The sequence below is a fragment of the Coturnix japonica genome, chromosome 15 (genome assembly GCF_054131305.1).
Source record: "Coturnix japonica strain WE chromosome 15, WE-NBRP24, whole genome shotgun sequence".
NCBI lineage: Eukaryota > Metazoa > Chordata > Aves > Galliformes > Phasianidae > Coturnix > Coturnix japonica.
In genome coordinates, this window is record NC_140677.1 from 10,135,215 (window position 1) to 10,155,177 (window position 19,963).

The following is a 19,963-nucleotide window of genomic DNA, read 5'->3' on the forward strand; positions in this document are numbered from 1 at the left end:
GTCCCCCGACTCTGTCCCAGCTGTTTGGCGACCCCACTTGATGCATGTGCACTCACTGTGTTTTCTGTATGTTTTACAGAGGCAACAATCCCAAAAAAGATGGTTGTGTGCTACTGCAAGAGTCAGACACACAATGATTCTTCCCTCACATTCAATTATCAGAGGGCATGGTCTGCCCTAGACCATCCTAGCTATGTGCTGTCCTAGGCTCCAACACGTAGCTCAGAGCAATACTGGTTATGGTTGACAACTTGAACTGCAAAGGAACAGAAGTATGATGCTCACTTGCTCCCTCCGTTTCAATAGTGCCACACAGCTTCTCAGTTGAGTTCAGAGAAAACTCAACTGATCAAAGATTCTCAGAACTTTATGGATTATTGTTTTTATTTATTTTTTATTTAATAACTGTACTTAAGAATTCTATTATGGAAATCTGTATGAAAATGAATGTGATGTGTTAGCTGCCTTGTTTTGGCTTCTTTAGCAACTTATTGCTTCACTGTCCAAACAAAAATGTGAAGTTACAACAGGTTATGCGATGCTTTGGCAGCCAAACTTAATTTTAAATGAAGACAGCACAATATACTGTACACTGCACTAACATATTCATCACTGATATATAATCTATTTATGCAATTAAGCATCATACAATCTGGACTTGACCCAACTGGACTACATATGTTGCTATTCCAGTTTGCTGCATGTTGGCCAACTGTTTACCCAACTGAGATCTGAGTGTTGCCCATGACAGTATAATTGCTTTGGTTTCATTAATAATAAGGAATTATAGAAAAAAATATTTTTTTTTTGACAGCTGTTAGTGAATGTGGAACAATAAGCCATATTACACTACTGGCAAATACAAATGGAATTTAGATACCAAATATGCTCATGGCAAAAAGACAATAAAAAAGGTTCACTAATTATACCATGACCAGTTAAGGAGGTCAGAAATATCCCTGAACCCATTCTAAGAAAACATTATGCTAAATACAACTCTATCTGGTAGAAATTTACATGGCTACAATTTCAACTGCTCATCTTTTTCTTCCTTGGACAAGGAAAAACTTTAGAAGTGACATTTTCCATTCTCACACACATTAGCCCAAGGCTTGAATGCATAGGCTAAATACAAAGATGGAATTGAAGTTGGAGCAGATCAAACATGTTTCCATTGCTATTATTTAAAAAACCCTGGTAAATATTTCTGTTTTATTTGGATTTTCTAGTCCACATCTTCATTCTTGTTCTTCCCTTGCAAGACCTGAAAACTTTATACTGATTTCTGTCGGGCTTAGCACAGAAAGAAATGCTAGTATGCAGCTCATCAGCCTCCTAAATATGTGACAAGAGGTAACTTCACACTCCAGTCCAGTGGCTATACACACAGCATCACAAAACATAACTGGAGCTACAGAAAAGAACAAAAATGGTTTCTCACTTTATCATTTCCTCTGCCTTGGTGGCTGCCTCCTGGTACTGCTCCGATGTCAGCTTGTAGATTTCTGCATTCTGCAAAAGAGAGCATAATGTTCAGCTCTAAAAATGAGTTCTTATCCCATTGGGGATATATGTAATATATATAATTTTGTAATTAATAACCATTTCCAGCAACAAAAAGCATGCTCAGTTCAAAGAGCACAAAAGAAAAATGCTTAAAAGTTTATTTACAAGGAAGCATATCAAGGCTGCAACACATCCAGAGAGGTTATGGATGCCCCATCTCCAAAGGCATCCAAGGCAGGTTGGATGGGGCTCCAGGCAGTTTGATCTAATAGGTGACAGCCCTGCCCATGGCAGAGAGTTGGAACTGGATGATCATTAAAGTCCCCTCCAACTCAAGCCATTCTATGACTCACATCTTCCTCACACACTTCACCTTTGTGAAGGAAAAGAGAGGGCTTTGATTATTCCACACAGCCACAAATCAAGGTGTTTCTTACCCCAAGTTATTTTGAGTCAGGCTGTGCTTTGTTCTTTTACATTAATTGCTGTGAAGAATCTTGTAAGTTACTGACGTGCAAAGTATCAAAATTGGCTGCTAGCACGGGAAAATCCATTTTACATTTCAGTGCTTCTACTTATGTTACTTATTCTTTAAAAGAAAATTATGCAGCCTGTTTCCTTTTTAACAACGTAGGGAGGCATATCAGGTATCAGCTAAGGCTTTGCCAAACAGAGTCTGTAGTGTCTTGCTGCAGGGCTTAAGAAGTTTGCACTAAATTCTCCAGAGCTTGCACAGAAAGTCTTAGTTCAGAGCTGCTCTGCCACCAAGCACTGAGGATGAATTCCTCCTGTGCTGTACTGAGGCCTCCCAAGCAGAGCAGCAGGAGGGAACAGCCTTGCAACCCAGCAGCTTCACTGCATGGGCTTGTGTCACTGAACTGCTGATGGGGCTGCTGTAGGCAAAGCCTCCAGACTTCATGCTGAAATGGCTGCAGTTCCCTCACTCAAAGCTCTCCTGCAAGGCCTTTGGTCTGAAAAGGCACATGCAGAAAATATGCAATACTCAAAGAAGTGACAAAATGGTACTGAAAGCAAGGACAGCTATTCATGTAGGGCCAGGTGTAGCCATCTTCTCTCATCAAATTCAGCACAAATAGATACTGCTCCTACTACTGCCTTTCTTTCTTTAATTTCCCATAAAAGCAGCTGTTGTCCTGCACACATTTGGACTACACATATTTCTTATTGGTTAAAGAAAGGACAGACATGACTCAAGGTCTATTAGCAGCTCTGCCATTGCTTCAGTCTTGGGCAAGTCACCATTTTCCATCCGCAAACCAGGGATAACAGCTACCTGCATCACTGAAGTTGTGTGAAGCTTGACTAATTGGAAGGTTTATAAAGGTTTTCAAAGCCTAGACTTCAAGGTGCTACATATAAGCATTTATCTCTGGTGTCTGAATTTATGTCACATACTGGGGAAAAAAAAACCCCACAGAATAGACTTTCCTTCTCCAAACTTTGACCTAGGAGACAGACTTAAAGTGAAAAATCATGGATGAGTAACCACTTCAAAATGCATTTTGCTATCAAAATTGCCATTAACGTTTTCATTTACTTACTTGCTACACACCGGTCAAACTTCTATGCTATTAAATCCATTTTATTCCTTCCTATAATGAAAAAGTTCAGCTTTTAATGGAGCCTTTTCCCTGTCCTGTAAACAGACCTCACGACTTTCAGCTCCCCCGCTGTTACTTATTCACACATGAAACCACAAGACCTGTGCTCCATTAATTAAATTTGCCATTAAAAATTAAATAATATGAGTAAGTAGATGTAAGCGTTATCTCCGTGGGTTTCATAAGCCTCGCCGTTTCCCCCAATTACTAACCAAGCAATTTTCATATTTCATACTGTCTGATTTCTCAAAGGGACTGGATTTGAGAGATCAAAATGAGAGAAAGCGGGAAAGTGAGAAAGCAAGGTAGTAAAATTAAACATTTTTCAGGCAATAGGAAGTAGCCCCGTCAGATACTATTAGCCTGCAGCACTCTGCAGTAAAACAGCAGCAGGAGAGGAAAACAGGAACAAATACGTTGTACGTGAGACCCAGCATGAGGCTGGCATTTAACCCACCTAAAGGAAGGAAAAAAAATAGCCAGCAGATTCATTTGCTGATTGTGCTGTCAATTAAAGTGGATGCGGCACAACCTTGCCCAGTTTATTAGGCAGAGTTCATCTGCCCAGTACTCCAGCCAGCCCCATCTTCAACTAAATCAGCTGCATACATGGACAAAAATAGCTGGGAAAGAAACCAGTATGAAACAGCTCCACAGCCTAAAGCTGATGAAAAGCAGGCAAGTGAGAACCTGAGCGGAGAAGCAAGATTCTCACTGAGGGGAAGATCGGCCTCAAAGAAACCACAAGGAACATGGCACAATGCGAAGATCAAAGAGGGGCACAGACATTCAACCTTGAGCTGAAAGCTGCTCTGTTTTACAAAATAAAAGGATTCAAGTGCATGGGATTCAACTGACCCTCTTGCGCGGGATCAGAACTCTTTCCCTTCTACCTCCTCCTTTCCCTTCAAAAAACCAAGAACCCAATGAAGCAATATTTCTGATGCTATGAATCATTATCTTCAAATGCTTCCTCAAGTAAGAAAAACAGTTTTACCATTTAAACCCAAGTTTGTACTACAAGAGGGCTTGTAAAACAGGTTTTCCATGGCCTCAAGGCCTCTTCCTACCTTGGGAAAACGGCGTTTACTTTGGCAGCACGAAGGGCCTATCAGCACAGGCACAGTCACAGCAGCTTCTGTCACTTGGGAGGAAACATCCCAATATCCTCAATCTATACAACTCCAGATGCAAGATCTCCTTCTCAGTATTGTGCCCCATTGCGCTCTGGCAATGCACAAAGCTTCAATATCTTAACAAACTGCACGACTCATTAGGGCTGCAAATGAGGAAGCAAGCCAGGAACCACCTGAAAACTTCCAGTGTCTCTCCAGCACAGCCACCCACCCACCCACCAGGGCTCCTCAGCCGGATCAAGGAGCACTATTTGCACTTGAAAGGAAGATGGAGCTGCCCATAATCTTAGCAAAGATCTTTAACTTCCTAAAACAATATTCAGCCGCACAGCAGAACAGAACATTCAACACAAAATTAGAGGACACCCAGGCAGCTTTTAATTTACTCTCACAATATTCGATGCTTGAGATAAAATGGCAGCCCACAAAGAAAAAGTTGAATGTGAGACCTCAACTATTATTAAATAAAGCTCCTGGCAGCGTTAGTTGCAGAAATAAGCTTAAAAACATGACCAAAAGACACCGTAAGGGCTCAAATAACAAGAGACAAAGAAAGAATGAATGAACCACCTAAAACACTTCGCTACTCTCAATAAAGCTGAGCCTTAGGGGAGGCAACCTCAGAACATCAGAGATGTCATATGGGGAGAGAGCTCTCCAGAGAGGACAAACAACCAAAACAAAGAAATGTTAGTTTGAAAGATTTTCCCCTGCTATTAAATGATGCTTCGTAGCAAATAATAAAAACACTGAGAAGTTATAAAAATACATAACTAGAGCCTAAAGACCAACAGAACCATTTTCCTTAACCTTACTGCTTTGTTGCAACAGCTTAGCTGCTATATCTTCACCCTCCACTCTTCCCTAGAAGCCTTTGGACTAAAAATTCCCTTTCCAAAGGGAACTGGATTTAAAACTTGAAGCTGTGTTTTCCCAGTGTTCTTTCATCCAGGTCCTTTCCACAACATAAAGCAAAGGAATCAAGAAAACAACATAGCAAAAGGAGTTCTCAAGGCTATTTCAGGAGGGAAAGCAATTGAAGCATAAAGAGAAAACCCTGCTAGCTCATTCTCACACTGACATTAAACCACATTCCTTACAACTTCAGTAAAACATGCACCACTTGCGGTAACATGTAAGACAAAAAACTAAGCATCATGAGCACGAGGAACTAGAAATGAATTAGGTTGTAGGCACGATTTTTGGCAAACATCAAGCAGCAGCAAAAAGCCGAGCCTGGGATATAGATTTCTTCATCAGGTTCAGATTGGGTCAATAGATCAGAAGGTGTTGGGATTAAAAAAATAAAAATAAAAACCACCAGAGCTATCTTCAGATATTTTGACACCTCAAAGCACGGGAGCTTGTCAGCGGTCACAGTGCTTAAAGATACAAAGAGGATTAACAGCTGTTGAAATGCTGCCAGCCTAGATGAACGCTAGCGATACCTCTGATGAAATGGAGCAGGCCAGCGGAGGCCTTGACAAATGCTGCAGACGACAGCCGGGGATTAGATGGTACAATCTGCCTCACACCTGACAGACACATCGCATCCATCCCCCTCCTGATGTCGGCTCTCGCCAGCTTCCAGCAGACCTTCAAGCACAAGACACAGTCACACTGGGAGGAGCGTGAGAGTCACCGCCACATTATGGGAGAGAAGAGGGAAAGGAAAGCAGAGGTTACTGCTCCTGGATCCAGTGTCAACTGGCAGATGTTCAAATTCCTCCTTCTCACTGCTTCTGAAGCACAAAATAAGACCCCACCTCTTCCCAATAAATCTGCACACAACTGCTGCCTGGCCACATGCTTAGGGACAGGGAAAGCAGTGCTCTGGGCATGGAGCAGCCAGGGGAGCAGCAGAAAGCGACAGAAAATCCTCAGTCAGTGCCAGTTTTGGAAGCCTGCTCGCATTACTGCCTTAGGGAAGTGAAGATGCACTCAGGGTCTCCCAGAGTTCCCCAGGTTGCTGGTTCACACACACTATAAATCAGGATGTTAGTTCTCATCTCTCTGAAGTCTCATGCAAATGGCTCCTAACAGATCTGAAAAATTACTGCACCTACTGGTACCCCTCCCACAGGAACAGAGGCAGATGAGCCAAACTCATCATCTTTTTGCTTCATGACCCTTTGGATCTGTTGCAATCAACCTACACCATCAATCACTGCTTTCAACCTTGGCCCAGAACTGGGAGCTCGGGAATTCCAGGACACGTTGCAAAAAACAACCTCTGCATTTTAGCTAAAAGACAGCACTTGTGCTTGATAGGAATGAGAAAATGCAAGTTCACATACACAGAGGCCAATTAACAACAAAGAGAAAATTGCATATAAAGTGCGTCACGAGAGCACAGAAGCCAAGGGTTAAATCGCTTTTATGTGAATTCAAACATTTTTCTCTCGAAAGGTAACAGAGGAGAGATGCAAGCAACCACAAACAGCTTACTGATAAGGAGAAAATATTTTCTTTTAGTCTAAGCCAACTTCTAAACACAGCTCTGTTGTTTGCTGTTCGTGTGTGGGTTCATCCACTCCTCCTGCTGAGAACAATAATGAAACGAGAGCATTGAATTTGTGTCATTCTATTCTTTCCTTTGGCAATGGCCTATGAGATCATAAATTTTGGATTAAGATTCAGAGAAGCCAGAAAAAGAGCAATGTCCACAGTAAGAGCACAGGAAAGTTAAACTAGTTCTGGGCAGAATTATATTCCTGTTTGAACAGCTCTTCTCGTGACTGTAATGTTATCTTGGGCTGAAAGCAAAATATTAATTCTGTTGCACATCTACAGAGCTTCTCAGAGATAAAATCCCACAAAATGCCAGTCCTCACCAAACCCTGAGGTGGTAGGTTTGTGGAGAAGCATCACAGCTGGGTTTATCCAGGGGGATAACAAGCACAAAACGGTGAAGCTGGCCCTACACCACAGCGTGAATCAAGCAGGTCTCCTCACTGAGGTGCATCACCAGGCTAAGAATGGGTTTGCAGGCTCAGACTACGACCACACACCAGAGTCAGACTGTCTCCACAAATGTACCCTGGAAAGAGTCCAGTTAGAACATGTACCCCATGGAAAACAATATGAGAGCTTCTCTGAAGAGCTGCAAACTGGGTGAGATTGCCTCACTGGAAGCGAGCGGAAAAGCAAATGTTGACTTCAGATCACAAAGACAGCCAACAACATTAAGAAACCATTACTACAGAGGTGATTAAAAGGGGAAGAAGGAGTGGAAAGAAAGAAAAAAAACAAAAACAAAACCACCAGAAAGAATTAAACACTGCTTTTACACGAGATTGCTTTAAAGCACACTGTTCTGAAGGACCGCAAATATAGCATTATTAATTCTTTAAACACAGACTCCAGAAGGTAAAAAGCACCTTCAAAGAGAAAGGCCATGAAATGCCAGCAGGCAGCCCAGGCTTTCCGACAAGGACAGCAACAGCAACGTGAAAGGCCCAGATTCATGCTACAGCTGCAGTAGTAGAGCCCTGCTCCTCTCTCCCCCAGCTGCGAGTCTAATATAAGAGCTAGGAGTCCTAGGTGAGGAATTCACAGTAAGTGTCAGATATAATTGATTCAGGCAAGTGCAGGTAAACAGGCTTCCCAGGCATCGATTACACATCAAGGGTTTTTTTCAGCATCTGCAGCAGAGAACTCCATAGCCAGGATGGGCTGCAGCGCACAGTGCCCACAGCCCCATGGGCACCATTGTGACTGTGCACCTGCAGCTCCTACCTGCAAGCTGATCACAGGGCCAGGAGCAAAAGACCAATGCCAGGGTGCTGCCTCTGCCAGCCAGGCATTGGACAAGAGATTGACAAGCACGTGAGGAATCAGTGTCAGTGCAAGTGGAGGAGAGGAGAAAAAGTGAATTATCAGAGCATCCAAAGCACTGCAGTGGAAGTTTCACTCAGGGGCTGACCAGCACTTCAAAATAAAAAGTGGCAAATTGGCAGCCATCAAGTACTTGTCATACATAAAAAAAGATGGTAAGTACATTCCCCCGTCAGACCCATCACAGGAGCTTATTTTGGGAAGAGACGAAAAGGATATTACAGCTATGTTAGATGCCATCATGCCAAAGCGAGGATTTGACAGAACCTCCATCAGAACTCCCACCGCCTCGGACAGGAACACGACAGCTCACTAAAAGGCTCCTATCCTGTTTCTTAATCACATCCACACTCCCATTCCATTCCACAACTGGTAGCTAAGGGAAGCAATGCCCTGGAATCCCAGAGCAGGAGAAACCTAAGGTAGGGGAATGCACGAGGGGACTGGAAAATACTGAAGAAAATGCACCACATCCATGGGTAAAGGGAACTGCAAGGAAGAGAGTCATTAAAGGAAACAAACAAACAAACAGCCAGAAGCAGCCAAAGCCTGCAAGCTCCACCCCCTCCCAGGGTCTTTCCTATACCCTCAATTGCAAATTTTTCTCCACGTGCAGCTTCCAGTAAATCAAGCTTTTCTAAATAACCCCGACATGTGCAGGGCTGAGAACCAGCCAGCAAGTAATGATGAGATGTCCCTGAAATGATTAAGGAAAACGCAAGCATCTCTCAGGTTACAAGGCAGCCTGTTGTACTCTCCCCTTAGTGCATATGCAATGCTGCAAGCACTGTGCCGAAAACCTCCCATATTCAAAGGCTCATTTGGTTGACAAGGAGCCTGTGGATCCGTGGACAGATTGTCACACAAACTGTCAGGTTTTTAGAGAGACTATCAGACCTCTCTTTGCCTACGTTATGGAGCACATCAAAGACACAGAAGATGAACCAGACGCAGCCTGCATAGATCTGACAGAATGGTGGGTGTACATATTCAGAATACCGTACTGCTGGAGGGGGGAGACTTAATGTGAATAATCAGGGGCTGAAAGTTCCAGAAATGTGACAGTTTTTGGCAGCAATTCTCATCCTTGCATTTATTTATCGAAGAAAGAGAAGCTGCTGCCATACTAGAGGCAAACTTGGGAAAGGAAGAAAAATTATATCAGCAGCAATTTATTTTGCCACCACACTTTTTCTTTATGATTATTACTCCCAGAGCGTTTTCTGAAGATATTTGTATTTTCAGTCAGGTTTCTCTCCCTACGCCTGCAGCTTCTCTTCCCATTTTATCCTGTGGTAGAGGCTGGTTTAATGATTACGGCCAAAAAGACCGCTAGGACTTTACAGGTCACTGTACATAGTTAATGACACAGACAAATCCATACTTTCAGAAGCACCCGGTGGCTTGCAGCTCTGTCTGGAGATGCTCAGGAGCTCATTATTCAAAACTTCAAGCTCAGGTTGCTGGTAATCAGCACATCTGAAGAAAAAATGCCATACGTGGACAACCAGAAAGTGAAATAACAAAAGCTACTTTGATACTTCGCTACACGCTGACCTCAATCATAGCAATTGTTTTTTAGATTTACTTATTTTAAATGGAGACCACATTCACTTATCTTCCAGGGATCTAGAAATCTTAGTTAATGAACAGCTGGAAAAAACTCCCAGCTTTGCAGCTTAGAAGTAGTTTTATGAGGATAACCTGACTTCATTCCCCTTTATTAATATATGCTTAGACAATAAAAAGCAACGGTATGTTTATTTTACAATCAGAAAATAACAATTATTAGGTTTTGTTTGTTTTTTTTTTTTACCAAGAAATACTGATTACTACTGAAAAAGGACAATAAAACATAACACAAAGCAGTGATAACAAGAAAATGGAAGAACGGAGATCCCTTCGGCCTCCCTTTATGGTGCTACCTGCTATAAAACCTCTGGTTCTCCTGCAAGGCATCAGTTACTCTGGAGAAGGGAATGCCAGCATCATATTTATTTTGCTATTCAAAATGGATTGAAATCCTCCCCACAGTCAACTGGAAATAAATATGATGTTTATCCTAAGATAAAAAGCCATGGAGGACAAAGGAAGAAGGATGGTAATAAGGATAAGGCAGAATTCAGAAAGTATTTGTAAGCAGTTTCTTTTCCAGCATTTGACAGCCTTGTTCTCCCTGCTTTCAGACATCTTTTCTTTCATATGGTTCTCAACAGAGTCATTTTGCGTCCTCTGAAGAAGACAAAGCATTGAAGAAATATCTCTGTAGCTGTCAAAGAGCTTGAGAAGCCTGCAAAGAGAAGCTCCTCTGAGCAGAAGGACCACAGGATGCCAAAGGAGGAGAGAGACATTTGCACAGTGGGGCTACTGAGAAGGAAACATTAACATGGAAATCCAGTGCCCCCAGGCAGACACAGAACTCATCCCTCCATCCTCCAGCATGGATGGTCACAGCCCTGGCTCACACCATCACCTGCAGCTTCCAATAACAGTAGACCACCACCAGAATAGAACTGCAATACAGAACCAAGGTAGAGGAAAGGGAGCAAAGGGCTTCCCACTTCTGGTCCAGTACAGAATAATAGGAATAACAACATCTTAACTTCAAACCAGAAGATTCTGGTAAGGCTTTGCTGCAAAGGCGTCTCAAGAACATAAATGGAAAAGCATCACATACAGTGCATCATGCACTCAGATATAAGCTAAACCCACTCTCAGAATTTAACCGCTGAGCAACATCTCCAACAGCAAGATACACTTTGTGCAGACAGCATACCTTGACATTGGAGCTAAACAAGGAGTCCATACATGTATGCTTTCCAAAAGAAAAATTTAGGTGTAAGCATCAGTAATTATAAAGGGTATGCCAAGAAAACACTTTGAGAAACTGTCATAAGTGGGTTCCTCAGGCTCACAAGCAAAGTGTAAGTTTATCAGCTATACCTCCTGGCCAGGAACATATAAAACATTGTGAGCTTTCAGCTGCAGGTGGCTGGAGCTCAAATGCAAATAGGAATGCAAAGAAGGGACAAAACTAAACCTGGACTGGAGAAAAACAGGAGGAAATAAATCTGTAAGTACTGTAGACCTGGAGCAAAATCCTCTCTCCACTGAGAGACCAATCACCCAAAGCTGTAACCCAGCCCTGCCCTATTCACCCCTCATGGGGTGAAATTCTCTATTCATCCCTGGGACCCACGTCCCCTATCAAAAAAATCAACTGCCAGGACACTGTTTTTTCTTGCTGCAACAAACATTTGCCTCTTACTGGAGAAATTATCTCAGTGCCACACAAATGAATGATTAGCCAGCAAGAAGTAACTGCTTTTTGGTACTGCTTATGGAAAACTCTATCTGAAGGAATGACCTACATATGAAAAACCTCATATATTATTCGTAATCCCCTGAGAGGCCAAAGGAAATTTTATGGTTTACGTAGCTATTATGAAAATTAATGTTAAAAAATAATGGCTCTGGAGAGCAGCTGAAAGTTCTCCATTCACATACATGCCCAGGCAGGCACACAGTATTTCATGTGTCTGTATGAGTTGTCCTCCCCGTTACAGGAACCACAGCCCAGTCAGTTCAAGGCTTGCTCCATGTCAGGGCAAATCAAATTATTTCTCCATAGCATCCAATACATCATAAAACATCCCTAAGGGAAACAAATAAATCCAGGCACTCCTGGATTGACCCAAGCGTGCAAGCCGGCTGCAATGCTGCAGCTTGGAGTTACAGAAGCAAAAGCATGGCTTGTGTTCAGAAGAACAGGGAGGGGCAAAGGAGGAGGAATTACATCTTTTTTCCTTAAGAAAAGGCTGGAGATGCAGTAATTGGGAAAGAAAAGAAATGCTAGCTGTTCTTTTGAAATAATGTACTTTCTGGAAGCCTTCTCAGTTTAGGGGGTTTAGCATTTCATCTCAGCTCTGCATTTCTCCCTCCTACCTCTCGCTGCTCTTTTGCCCCTTGCAGGCTGTCAGCACAGAAGCGTCCTGGCTCTGCCTCTCCTTTGCTGCTGCTCCCTGCAGCACCTTCCACCTGCAGGTAACAGGACAAACCCCTCCACTCCCCATGTGTCAGTGTTGGACTCCACACAAAAGTCCATGAGATGCATTCGTTATCTTCAGTAAAAACAAAACACCAAACAAAATTAGTCATCATTTTGTACTTATAATAGAGCTAGACAGTAAATAGGTGACTCAGGTAACGCTCATTATGGGACTCAAAGTGTTTAATGGTAAACTGAGACGGGAATTGTTTGGGGGGCAGCAGAATGGGCAGTCGAACAACTGGCCAACCCCAGTGAACAAGCAGATAGCTCCCCAGATAACATCCTGGGGTCAGGACACCAAGACAGACAAAAACAAATACCATTTGCAGTGGTTCAAGACCCCACAGTGAGCCCCCCCGCACACATATATTTAAGAATATTAAAACATGTTATTTACAAAGTACTTCTGAGTCACTCTCGGAAGGTGCATTATATGTTCATGAAATTGGAATAGCTTTTTTATTTATAATTTCCTTTAAAATGAATGACAGATGGAGGAAAACCTTCAGAGAAGCAGCCCGAGGCTGTCTTGAAACATGCATTTAACACATCCCTAGTAAACCAGTGAGCACCCTCCCTTCAGAAATGCAGCCACCAGGAATGCAGGGCAGTCCCTGTTCAAAGTCTGATCCTTGGTCTCCTTAATTCAGCATAAGCTTGAGAAGTTCTGCCCAGTTGTCAGAGTAATTAACAACCCTATTTTTCTATCAGTGTGATAAAGGCATGTTCCATAAGGGCAACGCAACAGTTTATGGGCATTTTAGATATGGACCTAAGCCTTGGTTTTATTTTTAGTCGCAATATCGATGCCTTTTTTCCTATTGCACACAGAAGGAATACTGCAGGCTGAAAGAGAAATCTCACGTTCCCCAAAGTCAGGGTCCTGTGCACGTGGACTCCACACACAGGGAAGTTCTGTCTACCTGAAACAATTTCCAAGGCCAACTCTAAATCTGGAATATCCCAGGAGGAGCTCAAGCTTCAATCATCCAAATCCCAGCAGACACACAGACTTCAGCCTAAGGTCTGCAACATATTTAATCAATTCACTGTGCTGGCTCTCCACAGTTTCATAAAATAGCCAATACTGCAATAACAGGGCCAAAAATTAATTGTACACTGGTTGGCCAATTACACAGAAATAACAGGCAGCACTGGTATTTATTGTAGCAGGATAACGTACTTGATGCTACAGCACAACTACACCACAGCAAAAAATAGCTGAGACAGACAGCAAGCACGTGTGCACACGTGTATATATAAATTTTATATATATGTGTGTGTGTGTGTCCTGCTTTCCACTTAGAAAGCAGCACTGTCTTTACTGCTAACAGTGCTACCTGCATGTACACACATTTATAAATACCATTCTGCATATAAACAGCACAAAGGCAGAAAACAGAACTCTAAACTATCAGGCAATAAGAAAATGAATGACAAGGAGGGAAAACTGGATTGAATATAAAGGGGGGGGGGGGAGAGGAGGGGTAGGCATCAGAAACATTAGGTAATGAAAAAGCTCTCAAAAGGAAGACAAAAAGCATGGCTTGTTTTGCTCTTTATGGACCAGACTGGACAAACACTCCAGCACTAAGCTCTAACAAAGAGACAAGATTACATTCTAGGTCTTTTTGTTCTGCCTTTAACAAGTCTTCATAGTGATACACTGATGAGACCAGATACCAGATTGTTATCTAAATTCAGCTGCTAAATTCAGTGTTAAAACACTAAGTTCAAACCACACGCTGCCACATTTATTTCACAAGTTGAGCCTGAGGATGGATTCCTCCAAGACGAAGCAGCCCATAAGCATCATTCTCCCCTGCAAAGGTACTCTAAATGCCAGGGAAACAAAATCACCCGGAAGGCTCTGACAGTTCACCCTTCAGCACGCAGACTGCAAATGCATCTCTATACTAATCCTGAAGACTGAAAAGGAAGAAAACACTTAGTTGCTGTTTGCATAGAAGCTGCTCGTAATTTGATGTAATGCACTGTACATCAGTCAACACATATTGAAGAGCAAACATACAGGCTGCAGAGAAGGCTGAGAGGCAGTGCTGACATCTAACGCATTTTATTTACGCTATTATAGATGTTCTTTGAGTTCATCAAATTACCAATCAATTTATCTGATCTCTAAAAGCTGGTGTACTGAGGTATATTAACTACTAAACTTTACAAGCTTTCAGCAAAACAATCATTAAACAGGGGAACAGAGCACAGGGCACTGAAGTGGGCTTAAGGCTGCGGGCAGCAGCACAAAACAGCCTCTCCCTACAGACAGGGATGCTGCAGAGCCACAGTGGAAGCACAGCCTCTGCCCCATGCTGCCCTGTGGGTACCAGCAGGAAGAAGGAATCAGGGATGCTGCAGCCCCTCCTCTTCCATCAGCATGACATGTAGCGTGAATAACTGAAAGAGAGGAGGAGGATGGAAGGTCCAAAGCACTTCAGATGGCAGTTTTGTTATTATTTCATTTTGTTGTTGTTCCAAAACTTCACTGACAAACGGGATAAAATCTTACTTCTCTAAAAATCCAAGGCTAGAGCCTGAAAAGGAACACCACAGTGTCAGCCAGCCAGCCCAGGCAACCGGGAAGTGATCTGGATGATTAGGAGGGATCTTATCAGTCTATTTCAGAAAACTACACCGTGGATTAACCTTCTGCACTCAGAAGATGAAATCAACAGTTCAATGAACTGGGTGCTTCGCTACATTGCTCCACCAGCCTGAAAGGCAAACCACTTCTGTTAGAGTCCCACAACGCACTGCAGCAGTTTGGGGAAGAGGAAGGTTTGCAGCAGGGGATGAGATGAGATTTCAACAAATTAGCTAAATAAAAAAATGGAAATATAGTAAAACTGAATTATGAAGGAGGGGACAAGGAGTACTTCTGAAAGGAGAAGGCATTTTTGGAGAGCTACTTAGTTTCACGCTCTCTGTTCCCCCTCAGAGTATCCCAGGGCACTTTACAGAGCAATAAGTTAGTGACTGGTGATACAGTGACCAGGGGCAAACAAAGCAGCCATTACACGCACTGCAATAGCTCACACGGAGCCCTAAGACGTTACAGGCCATTTTATTGAGAAAATAAATGGTGTCAGCGACACCCGCCAGGAACTATCAACTCATTTAAGAGTAAGGCACTGAATGTTTAATTCCCACTGAGAGGGCAGAGGGCTCAGTTCAAGAACACTTCTCTACAGCTTTCTTTTGCGAGGCTAGGTGAGTGCTCTGCAGGTCTCACAGATATGGAAACATCCCACAAGGGAATGGGAATGGGTTCCTCATCTCCTTCAACAGGAGCCCCTGCTACCTTTGCCAATGGACATCCATTTTTTCTCTGTCTCACAGAGCAGGAGGCTGCTACAAGAACAAGGATCAAGGCCAATATGAATAACAAACAAGAGTAAGTTCACCTCTCTCCCATTTAGCACACACTAAATATGCCTTACAAACATAAATTTCATGGTAAGTACAATAGCAAAAAGATTCATTTAAACAAACCAAGCCAGGTGAATGACACACACATAATTACAATGTTTGTGAAGCTAAGCAGAGAAAGAAGTGAAGTCTACTCCATTAATAAAAAATTCTATTTATTTAATGCCTTCCTTTCCCACTAGCACAAATACACTATAGCTTATGAACACCTCTTCTGCTACTTACTCTACTGAAAAGCCACAAGCAGAAATCGTTGCATATTAATGTACCCACCGCTCTCAATTGTCCATTGCCACCTAATAGAAGATAACGTGGGAGCCTCAGCTTAGGAAAATCCAAACAAAGAACAGATGTCAATCTACAGAGAGGAGTTTCACTTTGTCTGCTGTGATTAGCTTCAGCTTCTCCACTGCTTCACACTTCTTCAAACAGCTACCCAGGTTTTTCTGTATTGTAGTGCTGTCCTTAAATTTGGCTGGGTTAAACCAAGCAAGAGATCACATAGCAAAACAAATCTAACAAATATTAACTTGGGAGAAAGTATACGACTAACGTGCTAAGTGTAATCCCTTGGTATCTGATGGGTTGCAGGAGAGAATGCATTTCTTTCTTCGTATTCTTTTTTTAAAAGGATGTTGCTACCACTTGGAGATGGCAGTACAATGGATACCCAGAAGCCTTAACACAAATCCCAGTTCTGGGCAGTATGTATGCTAATGATCTGCAACAAGCTCCTTCCATCTCCTGCTGCCCCTATTTATCAGTAACACATTCAGGAATGAAACAACATCAGCTTAAGCTTCTCAAAGTGCATATTTCAAAGGTTTTTGTTTCAGAGTTACCAGGCCCAACTCTAATCTGCTCCACCCAGAGAAACTCTACAGGAAAAAAAAAAAAAAAAATCTCATTTGTAACAGTTTAAACAAAACCCACCTTCAGTGAAACAATTCTAAACTCCACAGATGGCATGGAAAAACACTGCTTCAAGTTAGAGTTAAAAACGTTTAACCGTTCCTACCAGTGAACCCAGGTCTCATTGCTGGACTATTTATTGGAGATGAAACAGCCATATTGCAGTCACATAGGGCTACAATGGAACATCTGTATAATCACCTCAAAACTCCTGGCATTTACATATGGCCATGTAAGATCCACTTCCTACATCTTTCTCAATCACAGAACAACTTCAGCTGCTCCAGAACAGAAACCTCCAAAGAACCCAAGAGACTGAAACCCACAACTACAATGAACTGCTAGAACTCCATTGGAGAAGATTAAAAGCATGGTCAGTATCCCAGTCCTCTGCAAAGCAGCTGTTCAATAAAACGTGTTGGAACTTATTGTTATTTTTAAAAAGTGGTCTAAAGAGATGACAGCCCTTCATATATACACAAACCCTGACAACCTGACATAGAAAGAGCATCTCCCAAAGAAACTGTATTACTGGTTCCATCCTAGGACAGCTATTTGACATGCTTGAATCTGCACTGACAGAGCTGTGTGCTGGAAGCAGCAGTGCGTGGCATTTGCTCAACAGAAGTCAGAAATGCAAATCAAGCGTTCAACATTCCCTAAGAAAGGAAGAGAACCAAGCTACAGTTCTCATAAGGCTACCACAAATTCATGGCCTATCCATATACACTGATCACTACATGCGCAGTTCTGGTTCCCATCTCTCCAGAACGATTGAACAGAGGTGAAAACCCTTCTAACCATCATGGCTGGTCACGTTTAAGTATGGTAAGACTTAAACGTGAGGATGAGGATGCTTCAGACTAAACAGAGACAGCATCAAGAAATACAACAGATCTACAAAACTATGAGGGGCTTCCAGAGACCTTCAAGGAAGGCGTGCAAGAGGTTTTCTTTCCTGCTGAATTGAATCTCCGGATGGCCAACATGAACTCAGAAGATTATGTTTTTGACAGTATTTCTGGGAATAACTTTGAATATACTCTGAATATACATTGAATATACAATGAATATGAGGGGCATAAAGGGAGGCAAGAACTTCACTGTCACAGATCCAGCTCTTGTAAGGAACGAGCAACAAGTAAGATGAACAGGTTCAAAACGCACAGAAGTCAGCACTAGTTCACACAACATACAGGTGGGTGGGGAACTGCTCAAGAAGAGGCCAGACTATGGAAAATAACAGTGATCCATCTAGGGCAAGCAGACACACAGACATCTCAGGAAGTAACTGAGTCACAAATGACCACAGGCTGAGAAAGCATTTGGAACAAATATCACATATACTTGCCCTGATGCTGCACTCAGTCCCCGGGCAGCCAACATCGGTCAGCGTGGACCAACAAATTGAACTAGGTGTTTCTTCAATGGGACAAAGCAGTGCTGCAGTCAGGTTTTCTTCTTCCAGAATTTTAATAGAAGATGTGGGAAAAACCCAAAAGAAACACTGAAGTTATTTCTTAACACATGCCCTTTCCTGTGAAAATTTTAATACAAAGCTGTCTGGCAAAATCCAGTTTAAGATCTATTTGAAATAAGGTACACCCGTAGTTCATCACATGCAAAACCTTTTTAGTATTTGTATAGCTTTACTGTTTCACAACACTTTGCCCTCTCTTTATAAGCTATTCCATCTTACAGATGGAGTAACGGAGATAGATGGACTAAGTAATTGTTTCAAACTCCCCAAAGAGAAACAGCTATTAGAAAATGAGGAGTTTTTTGCTTCCAATTCTGCGCTCTGTCCAGTAGATTACAGAACTCTCTTAGAGATTACAAAATAAAGGGATAATATATTCACACAATCTGCCGCATTCAGGGGAACTACTGAGTTCAATTCTGGTCAATACATCTCAAAGACAGAACTGCAGGGGAAAAGGGCTCAAAGACAACCAAGCAGAATGAAAACCTGGAAAAGCATCATTTATACAAGCAGAGGCTGAAAAGGTGAGGACTGCTCAGCTTAGTGAGGAGGTAAAAGAGGGAACAGAACAGAAATCTACAGAGAACGACTAATGAAGAATTCCTTTCATCCACTTCACATAAGACATATTAAATGACAAGAACTATTTGAAATCGGTGAAAGAATTTATAGTGCACATAACTAACCCGTGGCACAGTGCCACGTGATACTGAGGCAAAGAGCTAAACAAGTGCAGAAAAAAGTGGCTGAGATGAGGATGCTGGCATCCACCCAAGCTCCATTACAGCGAATAAAAATACTGAATGAAAATAAACTTGCGCAGCAAGCCACGTGTCAGCGATTGACAACCCTTCAGACCTTCTCAAAGCCATTCTCCAGGGGGATTCTTTTGTTTAAAGGGGATTGGTGGTTGTTTGCATCTTACCTCACAGCCTCTGTAAGCTGACCACCATCAGAAGCAGCACAGTCTACCTGATGCAGTACAGTAGGTACTATGTTGTAAGGATGCTTCTTAGAAACAACACAACTGTTCTCACATCCTACCAGGAAGGTGGTTGGTTCTTTCCATCAACCATTCAAAAAATCCCTTCAAAACAAATTTGCTCAACTTGCCATCTTGTGTTCTGTTGTCAGGAAGAAGCGGGGACAAAGCCAAACTGAACTTATGGAAAATAGGAGAGGGGGAAGATCCTGACAGCACGGACCCTAGAAGGACTTTTGGCTTTTCAACTCCACACTGAGCCACTACATCTCCTCCCTCCTGGCACAACACCTTTGGACAAGCAGCGACCACATTCCAGATGGCCATCCCTTCCAGCAACAGCAGAGAAAGGAAACCTCTCCTTCAGCTCATTCTCTCTGATGCTTTTGCCTTATTTTTCTAATATACCTATGTTGTTGATTATGATTTTTTAATGTATGCATGCTGCACGTGCATTAATATACAGACATAAAAGCCTGAGTTGGAAGGTTCGGGCACCACAGAAGGATAAATAAATAAATACACATCAAGGTCTGCATGTATTCAACAAATAAAAGTAGAATTATATAAAAGCAACAGCTAATAAAAAAGATTGCTCTGTGCTGTGTTTTCCATCTTTCTAACCATTATAGGAATAAAATTATCCACAGAGATCGAAAACCTTTTTCAAAACTAATACAATTAAGCTTTATTACACTGTTTCAAGTGCATTTCTCTCCTTTCCCTTCTAAGCCCCCACCGCCTCCCATTTCAGTCTAACGGTTGAAGGCATTTCTCCATTTTATCAGGAACAAGATATCAGCATTTGAGGGTCAGAAACTTCCCAGTGTTTCATTAGAGGAAAGAAACCCTGCACTTTTAATCTATTTTTTCTTTGGACATGTAAGAACTCGAAGGCAATCTCTGCGCATCTCCACAGTTTGCAGAGAGCTGTGAACAAGCAACATTACTCCCCTAAAAAAATCCTGCACCAAAACAAACAAAACA

General features: G+C 42.3%; 1 protein-coding gene across 19 annotated transcripts in view; it reads right to left on the bottom strand.

The window, feature by feature from the left end:
• CHCHD6 (coiled-coil-helix-coiled-coil-helix domain containing 6) overlaps positions 1-19,963 on the bottom strand; it is a 101,893-nt gene that overhangs the window by 44,733 nt on the left and 37,197 nt on the right. For all 19 annotated transcript variants that reach the window (XM_085516906.1, XM_085516908.1, XM_085516907.1 and 16 more), the window contains one exon: positions 1,442-1,512. In XM_085516906.1, coding sequence (XP_085373032.1) covers positions 1,442-1,512 — 71 coding nt within the window. The remainder of the gene's footprint in view (positions 1-1,441; positions 1,513-19,963) is intronic.